Source organism: Spea bombifrons, chromosome 1 (genome assembly GCF_027358695.1).
Source record: "Spea bombifrons isolate aSpeBom1 chromosome 1, aSpeBom1.2.pri, whole genome shotgun sequence".
Lineage (NCBI taxonomy): Eukaryota > Metazoa > Chordata > Amphibia > Anura > Pelobatidae > Spea > Spea bombifrons.
The window spans coordinates 163,267,859-163,283,558 of record NC_071087.1 but is presented as its reverse complement, the minus strand read 5'-3'; the positions used below and the strand labels follow the sequence as shown (position 1 = coordinate 163,283,558).

The 15,700-nt window shown below is 47.8% G+C and overlaps 1 protein-coding gene across 1 annotated transcript in view; it reads left to right on the top strand.

Annotated features, from left to right (window-relative positions):
• PHF24 (PHD finger protein 24) overlaps nt 1–13,275 on the top strand; it is a 39,724-nt gene extending 26,449 nt beyond the window's left edge. Inside the window, exons 4-8 of the mRNA XM_053448786.1 lie at nt 3,406–3,484; nt 4,132–4,334; nt 6,471–6,637; nt 8,355–8,456; nt 12,902–13,275. Coding sequence (XP_053304761.1) covers nt 3,406–3,484; nt 4,132–4,334; nt 6,471–6,637; nt 8,355–8,456; nt 12,902–12,998 — 648 coding nt within the window. The 3' untranslated portion in view covers nt 12,999–13,275. The remainder of the gene's footprint in view (nt 1–3,405; nt 3,485–4,131; nt 4,335–6,470; nt 6,638–8,354; nt 8,457–12,901) is intronic.
• Nucleotides 13,276–15,700: the final 2,425 nt, after the last annotated feature.

Here is a 15,700-nt window from a genome sequence, read left to right as displayed (position 1 = left end):
CCCTCCTGTACTTTGTTAAATTGTTGAATTCCTTTATGTTTTTCTCTCTCTATCCTTCCATCCATCCGTCTCTATTCTCTCCCCATCTCTCTCCCATCCCCTCTCTCTATTCTCTCCCCCATCTCTCTCCCATGCCCTCTCTCTATTCTCTCCCCCATCTCTCTCCCATGCCCTCTCTCTATTCTCTCCCCATCTCTCTCCCATGCCCTCTCTCTATTCTCTCCCCGTCTCTCTCCCATCCCCTCTCTCTATTATCTCCCCGTCTCTCTCCCATCCCTCTCTCTATTATCTCCCCGTCTCTCTCCCATCCCTCTCTCTATTATCTCCACGTCTCTCTCCCATCCCCTCTCTCTATTATCTCCCCGTCTCTCTCCCATGCCCTCTCTCTATCGCTCCCGTCTCCTATCCCTCTTCCCTCCCCCGAGGCGTACATTTTGGGATCCCTTTAATCCGGTAACATTTCCACCTTGCTGGGTTTTTCACCGACTCTCGAGAAAGACGAGGGGCGACTCCGACGTCTGGATTCAGGCGGCCTTTGAGGGGCCGAGAAGTTCAGAGAAGAGGGTGGGGAGGGGGAGGCTGAAAAAGAGTGAGAGAGGGTGAGAGAGCGAGGGAGAGAGAGAGAGAAGGGAAACTTGTTGCTTCATCGCTACTTTTTGATCACGCTGCTCCTCGTCTGTTTTATTCTGTTGTATCTTTAAATAATTGCACGTCAAGGTTTCCATGACGACCGGGATTTGGGCAACGCAGCGGCCTATGAAAGGGTTAATATTTCCAGAGTCTCCGGATCCGCTCATTTAGGGAGCGCGACGGATGAAAAGATCTTTATTTCCTCTTTTATTTCTTTCGGTTTCTGTCAGGATATTAGAACGTTTCTAGAACGCGGTTTTAGGTCTCTTTCCTGTCCGTTACGGAGTTTCGTTGCCCGGCGACCACCTCCTGAAATCTCGGATAGGCGATGGTTCCTCTCCAGAGATCGGGATTTTACCTTTTCCTCTGGTGTTTTAACTCAAAAACAGTAAAAAAAAAAAGCACAATATTTCTCGAAAGCAGCGAAAACCCCCATTTTTTCCTAATTCTTCGAGTGACTTCATACTTCGCGGCCGTAGATCCGTGCTAATAATACTTGTTTTTGACAGATGGAACACAAACCTCACACTTTTTCACTTATTCCACGGGGTGTAAATGTTACCGTGGAAACGCAGACACGATTCCTATCTAGCTCCATTATCCAGTTAGTCGCAGATTCTGAAAAGCAAAAAGATGCATTATGATGTCATCACTTAAAGGAAACGGGAATAACGGAAATAAATGGAGATTTGTCTGATCTCTTTTTATTTATATTTAAGATAATTTATTGAGCCGCGGATTCCAAATCTCGACGGCTCTTCCGTTACATAAAACCCTCAGTATCTATGGGAGCCGTTTAATAATTCTGCCCCGGTACTCCCTCCTTTTATAGAGGGGAACAGGAAAGGGGTGGAGTCTGTTTAAAAGGGGGCAGAGTCAGTCTGTTGGAGGCGGGGTCATCCCAGGCACAATAACCAAGTGGGGTTGGGCTTTAATGCCCCATCCAGGGGTCAGAAGACTATTTGAGAGATTTTTTTTTTTTGTATTTTAAAATCTAAAAATATATATATTTTTATATTAAAATTTTTCATATTTTTTTTTATATATATTTTTTTTTAATTTGAAAATGATAATGCGTCTCAGGGAATCTCATCCAGCTGGAGTCGGATTACAGTCAAAGCACGCAGCCCGAGACGGTCACGTGATCGCGCATGCAGAGGAATCTCATCATTAATATCTCATTAGCGCATAAAACGAGTCGATGTTACCGGCCGCGAAGGAACGAGGCCAATATTAAATGGCTGGAGCCGGGACGGGGGAGGGGGCGATCGGAAGAGCAATGGAATAAATGAGGATTTTCAGTAAACAGGGGAATGAGCCGAGCGACCAATCCGGATCCGCGAGCAGCTTCCGCGTCTATAATAAACTGCAATGACCTTCTGGGGTGGAAATCCCTTTTTTTTAAAGATCAAACAGCATTTAGAGGAGAATTCCGACCCTTTAGGTCATTGTTACTCATGCGCTTATTCATTACGTTACTGATATGGTGGTAGATACGTGGAACAGCCTCCCAGCAGAGGTGGTAGAGGGTAATACAGTGAGGGTATTAAACATGCCTGGCGACTGCTCAGAGGGTTAAATGCGAACGCGCCTGCGGCCCCTCCGTGTTATATCACGTAGAAGACGCAGCCCCATTAACCCCGTCACTGCCGCTGAATGGATTCCCGGAGGAGGAATAAACCAGTGGTGTGTGTTGAACGGGCTGTTTAAGGATTAGGGCGGATGAAAGCGGCCCCTCCGGCCCCCGGCGGGATCAGTTCCGCGGCTGCTGCTGCGAGGATTATAAACCAGACAGCGGGTTGTAAGATAAGCTTTTATCGCGCCTACCGATCGGGGTTAAATCAGCGAATTTACAGACAGGCGCTGAAAATACAGTAAGAAAAGCACAGAGAATACAAAAATATATCGGCTCTATGTCTGCGAGACCCGTGGGGGCGCCGCGTCCTCCGCCCCCAGGGAGGGGCACTTTTGTTTTGGGGGTGTGGCTGGGGCGGGGCTTTTAGGGCTGTAGAACTTTCTGATTCCCTCATACCCAGCAAACATTCTGACCTCCTAGAAAAGAGGGGCATCAGGGGAGGAAAACATTTATTGGGAGGAGAGAGGGACATCAGGGGAGGAGGAGAGAGGGGCATCAGGGGAGGAAGAAATTTATTGGGAGGAGAGAGGGGCATCAGGGGTGGAGGAGAGAGGGACATCAGGGGAGGTGAGAAGAGCATCGGGGGAAAGAGGGGCATCAGGGGAGGAAGAAATTTATTGGGAGGAGAGAGGGACATCAGGGGAGAAAAGAGGGGCATTGGGGGGAAGAGGGGCATCAGGGGGGGGGAGTGCATCAGGGGAGAAAAGAGGGCCACAGGGGAGGAATAAGGGTCAGCAAGGGAGGAAAGAGGGCTGTATGGATTTGAGGCCCAAAGGGGGCTGAATAGAAAGCGACATTTAGAATAACTCAACAGACTTTATATTTATCGTTTTATATATTTATTTTATCAACACTTAAATATTGTGTTACGTTTTGCCGAGAATTTTCTTTTATCGAATGCTCTGGGAAGCCACTGATTGGCTGATTGTACGGATCTGGCAGCTCGAGGTACTAATAATAATAACTAATAATAACCTTATTAATAACCTTAATAATAACCTTATCACGCTGCACTGGAGTTAGATTTCAGCTCTGCGGGAATCGATCCTTGGCAGGGAGACGGTGAAGAATCCCCCGAGTGACTGTCGCCGGGGGGCTTTATTCCGGGTATCACAGCGATTCCTCTCTCTGTCCCACAGGATAACGTGAACCTGCTGCTCACGGAGGAGGAGATGTACAGCCTGATGGAGACGTTCAGCCAGTGCAAGGTCATCCCAGGTGAGGCTCGTATTCACAGCAGCCGCTGTGTGACATCACATTCCGTGACATCACATTCCGTGACATCACATTCTGTGACACCTCATTCCGTGACATCACATTCCGAGACACCCCATTCCGTGACATCACATTCCGTGACACCCCATTCCGAGACACCCCATTCCGTGACATCACATTCTGTGACACCCCATTCCGAGACACCCCATTCCGTGACACCCCATTCCGTGACACCTGGAAAACACCTGTGTATAAGCAGGGATCCACTGCAAAGATCGATCGGGGGAAACACTGCAAAGCACGATCGGGGGAAACACCTGTGTATAAGCAGAGGTACAACTGTCAAACCTGTGACTAAACAGTGAACAGTGACAAATGGGCAAACTGATCCCTGCTTCAAAACAGGTGACGTCATTCTGAATATGTTTACCTTCTGACGAGTCATGGTCTCCATTCGGCCGCCGGCATTAGCGAGGAACGGGCTATTAGATGGCTTGTATTTGATGAATCCCAGGGTCAGGACAGTTATGCACGTCCGTACCGATAAGGCTTTTTCCTCCCCGTATGCCCCGGGCTGCGTCATGCATTCATTTAGTTGTAGTGATTACTGGCGGGCTGATTTTAACCCCTTTGGCGCTGGTGGTTTACAGAGTGCCCGCTGACGCTCGATGACTTCCTCCACTACAAACACCTGGTGAACAGACGCCTGCAGGAGAAGCAGCTGAGCGACGAGCTGGAGGAGCAGGCCGCCTTCCAGTTCTCCTCCATGGACCCCGAGAAGAAAGGTCAGATCGAGTGGGCCGACTTCCTCTCCCACGAGTCCATCTGTCTGCTGCAGAAGCTGCGCTCACAAGTGAGTAACGCCGTGCCCACCGCGGCCCTCCTGAGTTCAGACACACCTGAGGTCATGCATGGCACCAACCAGGCGGGAGGCGGACTCCTAACTCTCTACAATTTAACTTCTCCATCCCACACTTCATGATTCTCATAAAAATTGTGGTTTTAACCCCTTTAATGACATCATAAATTATTGTGTGATATAAAAAAACAGTTAGCGGTGCAAGGGACTCCCACTCGGGGCAGTCTACCCTAACCATCAGCGAGCCTCACTCATTGGAGCTGTAAGTTTGGAGGCTTCATGCATGGAGACTACACTCACATGGCAGAGAATGCGGCTGATTGGCCAGTGACTGACCGGCAGCTTCTCAAACTGACAGTTAAAAAGAAATCAGACCGCTGCCGAAAGGTACATGGAGCGGGCAGCCCGGTGCGGCTGGCTGCTGCTGTGGTGGAAGTTGGTGTCGTGGGGGCAGCACTCTTTGCCGTGTGATTGGCGTCTCCGCGTTAGCCGCTGATCAAGGTATGCAGGGATTTTTTTTATAAAAATATGTAGTTTCTATTATATTAATTATTAGGTTTTTCGTACGGGGGGGCATTTTTACCATCATACCACGTGATGCGTCAGACCATCAGATTCCATGGCGCTGTACAAAGGGTAGACATGAGAATATATTAGCCCGGTGGTGACATCACTAATGCTCACCCGATCTGCCGCTCCGGCGCGTTGGCCAGCGGCTGGAAACATTGTATCTCGCCGTCCCACGCACCGATGTCATCAGGCCGCTCCAGGGCTGCCAATCGCCTCCGGTCTGGACACGACGGAGACAGTTCTCCTGTAACATTTGCCATCATCTGATGATGTCATTTTATCATCATTATCCCATCGTGGAAACCTCCCGGTCAGTGAGCAGGAAGATTATTTAAATCGTAATCCAGATTGTAAACCCTCACCTACCTTTAATCTGGATGATTGGATCTCCTAATTATCTCCTTGTCAGAACAGCCCCTGTGTGATGAATAATTCACGCGCGTTAGTTTAGGAATGAAGAAGTATTAGGCCAGTAGGTGTTAAAATCAGACGCTTGACGGGGAAACGAGCCGGTGCGTCCTCCATGAATACCAACGGCAGCGTAACAAGACCGTTCTAAATGGTCTTCTTCTGGGGGAATCAATGGACCTCGGTTTGTGAGAGGTGATTGGCTGCAGACATGGGGCAACGGGCCAACGATGCGTGAAATAAGGCCCCATTCGCGCATATAGTTTGTTTGATACATTGTTATTTCACAGTCCCTTCTAAACGTTGCGTCACGTCAGGTTTATTCACTAAGTTTGCCATCGCAGATCACCAACATTGCTGTGGAAGATGAAGGGCCGACCCCAGAGAGCGTCTCCTGCAGGAAGGGCAGAAACTGGCCCCTGGATAATGTATAGTTAAATCAGTAAGAAGCCATCGCAGACTCTCCCAACATACTTTAGACTTTTCACAAGACACACTGTCATAGAAGTCAGAATAATGAAGACGGATTCGGGGGGACTGGGGTTGCCCAGAGTTTTTGGCCGGGGAGGGTTTTCATTTTGCAGAAGAGCTCCGGGAAGCCTGGTCCACGGACAAGCGGAAGAAGAAGAAAGAAGTCATGGGAAGAACAAGACGGGGAAAGAGAAGAAGAAAGAAGTCATGGGGAGAACAAGAAGAAGAAAGAGAAGAAGCCGAACTGTGGGGCAAGGAGACAGGGACAAGGAAGCGGTAACAGGAGAAGTTACAGAGGCATTGAGTGATAGTGTGAGTGAGTGTGAGGGAGTGAGTGAGGGTGACTGACAACAAATTAAGTTTCCAAATGTGAAAAGCCGTCCGAATTTGGTCCGAACAAAATAAATTGTCTGAAAATAAATGGACCAAAAACGAAATGAAAAATTTGTCCCGTTTCCGCGTGTCTACTATACATTATACAGGGCCGGCCCTGCCCTTCCTGCAGGAGAAGCTCCCCGGGGGTCAGGCCTTCAGACACCCCAGTGAGGTCAGGGAGATGGTTCCACTGCCCCCCCATCTCAGTAAATAAACCTCCTCGTTCTTGAAACGCTTTATAAAAGTATTTGGTCCCGAGCTCCGCCGCTGTGCATTCTGCATTCAGTCCGTGTCTGTCGTCCACAGAACTCTTTGCTGCGACTGCTTACGGCCAAAGAGAGCGAGAGAGCGCGAGCAACCTTCTTATCGCTGGACCAAGACAGTGACAAGCAGATCGGAGCGTGCGAGTGCAGGAGAGCGCAACACGGCTGGTTCCGCAAACAGTCCAAAGAGACAGCCTCGTGTAACGTCAGGTCAGTGACCGCAACCGCCGACAAGAGAGGCAGATCAGAACAGAGAGGGTCTCGTCTTTCCTCCTAAAGCTGCTGCTCCACCTATTCATTACCAGTCCCCCTTTCCTCCCCTGATGCCCCTCTCTCCTCCCCTGATGGCCCTCTCCCCTCCCCTGATGGCCCTCTCCCCTCCCCTGATACCCCTCTCTCCTCCCCTGATGCCCCTCTCTCCTCCCCTGATGCCCCTCTCTCCTCCCCTGATGCCCCTCTCTCCTCCCCTGTTGCCCCTCTTTTCTAGGAGGTCAGAGTGTTTGCGGGGTATGAGGGGATCGCAGGGTTCTACGGCCCTAAAAGCCCCGATAATGTGTATAGAAACAGCAGGGAATGGCTTTATAAATTAAACGGGGTAAATAAACCCCCATTATTCTTCTAAATGCCCCAATAGCTAGCAATAGGGTAAAAGGTCACAAAAAAGCCCCAACCACCTCTCTACCCACCTCTGCCCTTCTTGTGACGTTTTTCACCCCAGAGCCTCCCGTGTGTGGCGTTAAACGTTCCCCGGCGCGGATCCAGAGCTAAAACCAGCAGATTTATCACTAAAAGCCTCCGCACAAATTAACACGGCTGCCGGGGCTGCACATTTCACACCCTGCGCATGTTAGCATCGCTGCCGCTGGGAGGGTGCCGGGAATTTGGGGGATGATCTCACACGTTCTCCTTCTCAAAAACCCGCTGCTTTTAGCAGGTGCGAATAAGTCATCCCGCATTAATTCAGCACGACATCGCTGGTGTCAGAAAACCATTAACGCGCCGTTAGACAAACTCCGCATTTCTAATCATTAGATTATTATCATAAAATAATAAAAAACAGGCCGCATGAAACCGCCACGTCTCCGGAAAGACGTATTTTCCACGCGATTCCAATAAAAGGCTGACCCCTCGCCCCACCTGTCATTTCGTTTAAAAATCCCTTCATTATTCCGGCTGTAATCGCTCCACAAACTCAAGCGATTCACTCACAGAGAACCAATTTAAGATTCCCGTCCTATTTCCCTGCAGCGCTCGCATTGGAAATGCCAATAAAAATGACATTTCCTTCCGACAAACAAGCCGTCCGCTCCTTCCTGCCCCGGGGCTGTTAGGAGCATTTCCTAACGGGGCGACAGCAAAAGAATAAATGCATAATTCTATTATCCTCACCCAAACAGTCTATGGAGGAGCGGACTTCATCAGCATCGCCATAAAGCATCAGCTCAGTGTGGTGTTTGAGCCGGGAAAATATCACATGACTGACAGCGACTCCAGATTATTATTATTATATTATTATTATTTATATTATATTTTATAATTATTTATATTATTATTTTTATTTATATTATTTTTGTTATTATTATATTAATATTATTTATATTATTTTTTATTATTATTTATATTATTATTTTTATTATTATTTATATTATTATTATTATATTAATATTATTTATATTATTTTTTTATTATGATTTATATTATTATTTTTATTTATATTATTTTTGTTATTATTATTATTATTATTATTATTATTTATTATTATTATCCTTTATTTATATTAAACAAAAAGTATATTATAATGAATATGAAGGAACATCGAGGAACTGAAGACTTCACATACTACGCTGTCACCGCTTACTCTGTAACAATTCTCTGCAGCAATGTAACGATTCTCATACATTGTTTCTCCTCCTTGTTCTCGGACTAGCATCAGCCATGTTGGGCCGATGTCGGAGAGCAGCCCGGCCAGTAGCACCAGCGGGAAAAGCCAGGAAAAGAGCACTTTGAACAGAGAGCCAGAGGAAGGCAGGTAGGTGCCGGTAAAGACAACTCATCAAATGTTCTAAGAGGTTTATTGCGGTGAAAGGAACGTCTCTGTCCCATGTGTACGGAGTAACGCGCTGATATATTACATTACATTACATTTATTTATAAAGCGCCGGCTGATATATGGGACTTGTGAGCATTACGGGACAAGGTGAGAAACATAAGAGGTTTCTCCTACAGGAGTATAATGTTTAGAATTGGAGATAAATGGAACAGCCTCCCGTCAGAAGTGGTAAAGGCTAATATAGTGAGGAAAATTAAACATACATGAAAGGTGTTAGAGTGGGTGCGTGTGTGTGTATGTGTAAGTGTTGAGCTGCCGCTGAGCATGATCATACCCGTCCGCACAATAATTCATTCCCATCCCCCACCACAATCATTATCCCCCAATCACCATATTCATATCTCTCCCCATCATCATCATTCCTCCCGATGAGCAGGTATGCAAATGTGATCTGTATCACATTTGTGAAATGTATCTAATGTGTACTTGCATGCCCTTGCCTATAACTTCCAAAATCACTGCCCATCCCTGCTAAATAAATACATTTATATATTTATACACAATAGTTTGGGGTGGCTTAGAAATGGTGTTGGTTTTGAAAGAAAAGAAAAGTCAATTAAAATAGCATGAAATGGATCAGAAATCCAGTGCAGACGGGGTTAATGTTTGTAAATGACTATTGTAGCTGGAAACGGCTACTTTTAAATGGAATCTTTTCATAGGTTTACATTGGCCCATTATCACTCCCATCACTCCTGTGTTCCAACGGCCCTTTATCACTCCCATCACTCCTGTGTTCCAATGGCCCTTTATCACTCCCATCACTCCTGTGTTCCAATGGCCCTTTATCACTCCCATCACTCCTGTGTTCCAACGGCCCTTTATCACTCCCATCACTCCTGTGTTCCAATGGCCCTTTATCACTCCCATCACTCCTGTGTTCCAATGGCCCTTTATCACTCCCATCACTCCTGTGTTCAATGGCCCTTTATCACTCCCATCACTCCTGTGTTCCAATGGCCCTTTATCACTCCCATCACTCCTGTGTCCCAATGGCCCTTTATCACTCCCATCACTCCTGTGTTCCAATGGCCCTTTATCACTCCCATCACTCCTGTGTTCCAATGGCCCTTTATCACTCCCATCACTCCTGTGTTCCAATGGCCCTTTATCACTCCCATCACTCCTGTGTTCCAGTGGCCCTTTATCACTCCCATCACTCTTGTGCTCCAATGGCACGTTGTGTTCGCTGATCCAAGTTTAAGTTTAGAAGGATAATTGATGGTTAGTTATGTTACATTATGTTTTGTATGTTATGTTACAGAAATTTCATTTTTTCCATAAAGACAGCTTAGTGACCCCAAACGTTTGAATGGTAGTGTATGTGTATATTAGTAATAAAAATAATCCAGGAGTACCCTGCACCCCCCATTAACAAGGGGGACCACAGTTGCCTCCATCATCCCCCACCTGGTGGTGGAGCGTAATTACATAATCCTTGTTGGGGGGTATAATCCACCCTCCCCCCATCCTCTGCTAAAATAAAAAGGCATGTAGGAGGTACGGACCCCTAACTATGTGAGATGAAAAATCCACTGCCCCTCCGGCCAGCTCACAGGCACTCGCAGTTTAGTGAATAGACCCCTTTGCTTTCATTTTTCAGCCATTACTTGTTGATATATATAATTTGAGAGAACCCCATGATGGGGATGGACCCTGCGTGCTGGGGACGGGGTGCACCCTGCGTGGAAGGAGAGTGCGTTTGCGGATGTGTCGCTCTCCCCTCCATCCACCCTTAACCCGTAACTTTACATTCAGATTCACTTCTGGCGTTTGGAGTGAAATTACTGTGCGGAGTCGTATCGCCCGCCTGAGCCTGAGCCGACCATTGTACGCGGCAACCTTTAAAGACCTGCTGCTGCTAAATTATACAGATAATAAAAATGTGTTTGACGGAAATTAGACGTTAGAAGCCGAATCAATGCCAGACGTGGCAAGCGAGGAGAAGCCGTAAATGTAACGACATATAATCATCTTCACATCGCGAAATAAGACAAACTACAGCGCGGATCATGGTAAAAAAATACTCCATGATGTGGATGTGTGAAACATTACAATCACAGCTGTATATATATCGTTTCCCATTGTACAGCGCTACAGGATATGATGGCGCCATATAAAACAATACATAATGAATCCTGAGATTAGGTGCCCGGAGGGAATGCAGGAAACTTTTAATGCTCCGGGACGGTAGAAACTCAAGGCCCTGTCCTTGCCTCACCATTGGTGGTCAAGGATTGGCAGTGTGGCGGGTCTGGGATATGATATCATATTATGACATCAAGCTGTGGCATTCTCCACCCTGTGAAGTAAGCCATATATCTTATCAGGGGCAAATGGGCAGGAAACATGCCACGTCTGCCACGGGTCTGCCTTGCGATCTTCAGGCAGTTCACATCGGACAGATAAGTGAGATATGACATCATATCCTTGCACTTTGTATTATGCGAGCTACTCAACGACCAGAGAAGGTCGTAAAGATCTGCGTCGAGTGAAAAATCCACGCTGCCATCCTACGCCTTCCTAGCTTAGGCCTGAATAGCAGACTTGAGCATTTGGGTTCTTCCAAACGTTATATTGCACCAATCTCCGATAAGAGGAGAGCCCCCAATGAATCAAACGGCAAAGCCTCAGAAATCCGTTAAGGTCGGTTCATTTGTTTGCCAGCTGTAGCTGGATCATCTCTCGCCTTGCCTCCCATATACCGTATTGGCCCGAATATAGGCCGCACTTTTTTCCCCCACTTTAAGACTTTAAAGTGGGGGTGCGGCCTATATTCAGGGTCTAGCGCAGCGGGGTTAGGATACAGATCCCCCGCATCGGTGCAGGGGACCTGCATCCTACTCCCCGATACGCTCAGACAGCCTCCCCTGCCGGCACTTTCCACGGGGGGGAGTACCGGCACGGGAGGTTGTCTAAGCGCATCGCACGGACGTTCACCGGCAGCGGCGATGCGCCGTTGCTGGTGAACGTCCGCACGATGCATTTTAACCCCCCCGACTTACCAGGGCAGACTCCCGGGTGTCTTGCAGGGCCGGCGGAAGACACATACGCATTACGCAATACGCGTATACAACTTCCGGTGCCGGTACTTCCGCTGAGTGCCGGCACGATGTGCATAGATGTCCTCCTCCGGCCCCGTAAGACACCCGGGAGTCTACTCTGGTAAGTTGGGGGGGAGGACAGAGTGGCAGCATATCTCGGGGGGGGGGGGACAGAGTGGCAGCATATCTCGGGGGGGGGAGAGGACAGAGTGGCAGCATATCTCGTGGGGGGGGGAGGACAGAGTGGCAGCATATCTCGGGGGGGGGACAGAGTGGCAGCATGTTTTTTGGTGCTTTTTTAAAGAAAAAAACTTTTTCTTTAAAAAAGCACCAAACTTTTAGGGTGCGGCCTATATACGGGGGCGGCCTATATCCGAGCCAATACGGTATTTTCTGGATGGTGGCCAGTTAATCAGAGGATGTTAGTTTTGTTGGGGTCAGACGGGCTGAAACAAGACGTGATTGGAGTCTTGGCAATGTTCCTACAAAATTTTGGAGGGAAAAGAAAAAATGCCGGTGCGCTAAGCTAGTCTCAGGCTCAAATAATACAAATGTGTAATACGAGGCCTACCAAACAGGTGTAAGCATGCAGCAAGAAACAGTGTATTGGCTGTACAATGTATACAAAAAACAAAAACTGTCTGCGCTTCTTACCCTAATAAAGTTGGCAACAAATATATAAACATAATATAAATGAGAGGTTTTGGTTATATGAATTGGCCAAAGCATAATTAAGCTCACCCGCCACGTCAAGGCACACTCTCAATAGGGTGAGAACCGACTCTCACCTCCTACATAGTGGACACACAAAGCAGTTTATACGGCCACCAAAACCTTATTAATGTGTTGGGGGAGGTGCAATTAAACCTCCTCCCCATTAACCCCTGGACAGCAAGCTGCAACCAGACTGATGAGGAGCCAACAACCTCAAATATGTCCATAGTAGATACATTTCTTACATTAAATAAAAGTAAAAAAGATATGATGTCATAGTACAGTGTGCCGTATCTTATCGGAGGCTGTGCACAGCTTCTATAGCATAAATAGGCCGGATTGGGAAATCAAAGATCTTTCTTGTAACCAGCTCATTGTGCTGCGGGACTCTAGGGGTCCGGATTTGTACCAGGGGGACTTCTTAGGAATAGAGGAATGCTTACCCAGCCATCGCTGCGTCTTTGCGCATGTCCAGTTATGCTCTCTGAATAAATGTATGCCTATGAAACGTATGTCAAATTCTGCAGCTAGCCAGTCCACCTCTCGTGGAGCGACACAAATATATTCCACGTTTTGACTAAAGCTTCGATGATCTTCTTTTCGCAGACAGGTGAGCTGGGACACTTTCTTGAAGGAGAACGTAATCTACATACTCGCTGCTCGTCCAAATAGCGCCGCCATTCACCTGAAGCCATCGGCATAAAACAGCCACGCATATAGTGCTCACCACATGTTTTGGGAGACCCAATCGCTACCCGACTCCCATGTAACACTGGGGTATCCTCCCAGGACAGGAATGTCCTCTGTGGTGGCCGGTCGTTGAAGTTGAGCTGCAGGCCACCACCGAACTGTTGGCCTGGCACAGAAACGTCTTCCCCGGCATACCCTTTGGTGACTCTATATTTTTAATAGTTTCTTGCTTTATGTTCTTGAAATAAAATAAATGTAGACAGAGAGCTCTGAAGAACCGTAAGATACAATGTAACCGGGATTTCATGACCATGCGGTCACTGGGTTTGCCATTTGTGGATGGAAAATGGGGGAGACACCAAAGAGATGGCATTCTAAGCATCGCTATTAGCTGTACTGCAGCTCATGTGCGTCAACAAGAAGTCCATCCAGGTGGTGGAACCCATGACCTCCACCAACCAACTCTACCATAGCTCCATTCTTACTGGTTTGGTTTGAAAGGGTAGGACCAGGGGGGTTCTCATTAACAGCATGCAGTGCCATGGACCTTGCCGAGCTTCTGTCTGCGCTCGCTCGCTCGTTTACAATGTCCAAGTGTGCTACTCATGCGAGGCGAGGTCCTAACAAAATGGTGACACTTGGTTTGCTGTAGATCCTCGTGTGTTTCTCTTACATTATACTCCAACTGTACAAGAACTGCAGCGTCCGCTGAAAAATTCAAAGCAAATTGAGAAACGTATTTTTTTGTTGCATTTATTTGTGTAAGAAGGGGCGATAAATCCGTGTGAAGATACGGATCGGGAGACCGGTGGGATCTCGCATTCTCGCGTTGACATGAATTCTAAAGGAATTCTAGGACATTAAACCTGATCCTCGAGGACGAAGCATGGGGTGGCGCTTAGAACATAGATTAATATTCTTAGCCGGATACATTATTACATAGCGTGGGATTCTAGAGGCGCGAGCTGGACGGGCGCGGACATGTCTTTCGAACGCTGTATTCAGATCTCGAGAAGCGTCATCTTCCGAACGGCGCCTATACCTTGGCTTAGATGCTATATAGGGGTGTGGCTAGAGGCAAATGGGAGTGGCCGCATATTAGCCGTTCCCCTTTCTGACCCTAGTGTATTATTTGTATTTATTACGCAAGCAATAGAACGTGTCTGTGGGTCTCTGCTGTACATATGGCCTCAGAATCCCAAAGGGAATTAATTACCCCCCCCCGGCCCTAATCTTTGTAAGATCTGGTATTTTGTACACGCGGATGCTCAAATGGAACAAAGAGGTTTCTCCGGTGGGGTCCTTCTCTCCGGGATGATGGAGCGGCGGGGGGTCCCCCTCTGGGTGAACGCGTATCGCGCTTTAATAAATCCGTCCCTAGTCTTTGTTTCTTATTCTATGGAGTTCACGTAGATAATAAAATCAGTCGATACGGTTTTTTGTCTGTCCATGAGAATCGGCGCCCGGACTGCGGTCACCGAGCGGTGGGTCATGTTATCTAAACGGCTTCCTCCCGGTACGAAGCTCAGAAGAAGCCTTATGAACACCTTGCAGATCTCCGGTCAGACCTCACTTCGGGTATTGGGGCCGTTCTGGAGACCCCGTCTGCGGGGGGGATATGGATATTCTGGAGAGACTGGGAGAGAGAAGAGAAAAAGCAGAGACAGGGAAGAGAGATGGGGAAAGGAGTGAGACCGGGGAGAGAAGAGAGAGAGAGAGGATGGGGGAGATATTTAAATTCATAAAGGGATTTAACAAAGTACCGGAGGGAATTTATTTCAAAGGAGGAGAAAAGTTACAACAAGAGACCAGAATCTTTACTGAGAGGGTGGTGGATAAGTGGAACAGCCTCCCAGCAGAAGTGGTAGAGGGTAATACAGTGAGGGGATTAAACATGCATGGGACAGCAGGAGAAACGGGCGACTAGACGGGGGCCGCCGGGGGCCGATCTGCCGGCGGGTTCTGTGTTTCTATTACTGGACCCAGTAAAGGCTTCCAGGAAAGCTCGGGATATAATGTGCCGCGTTGCTGCCGACGATGATTTTTTTGGACGATGAAGGAAAGGGATAAGTCTGCTGAGCGACGGGAGAGGTCGGCCTGACAGACGTCCCCAACGGACGGACGGCGCTCACCCACCAGCTGCCGGAGCTAATGAAGCAAGCGGCAGCAATTAGGAAGACGGCTTGCTTTAAAAGCCCTCGAGAATGGGTTTAACCCTTTCAATGCCGACAAGGGACAGACTGATTGATCATTCTTGGGTTTTATTTACCCCATTTAATTTATAAAGCCGTTCCCTGCGGTTTCTATACACATTATCGGGGCTTTTAGGGCCGTAGAACCCTGCGATCCCCTCATACCCAGCAAACATTCTGACCTCCTAGAAAAGAGGGGCATCGGGGGAGGAGAGAGGGGGCATCAGGGGAGGAGAGAGGGGCATCAGGGGAGGAGAGAGGGGCATTTTCTTTGGGGGGGCATCAGGGGAGGAGAGAGGGGCATCGGGGGGAGGGGCACATTGATGCAGCAGGTGGGCTTCTATGGATTTGCAGGTTTGGATTTGCTGCCCGGTATTTACTGTTCTGTTTTTGGCAGCCTGACCCAAAAAAGACAACATCAAAGATTTCTACAAAAACGTGGAAATGCCCTTTTATAGAAGTGAGATCGTTTAAAAGAGTTTATTTCATAAAACAGAATTCTGACGCCTATGACTGCAAAGTG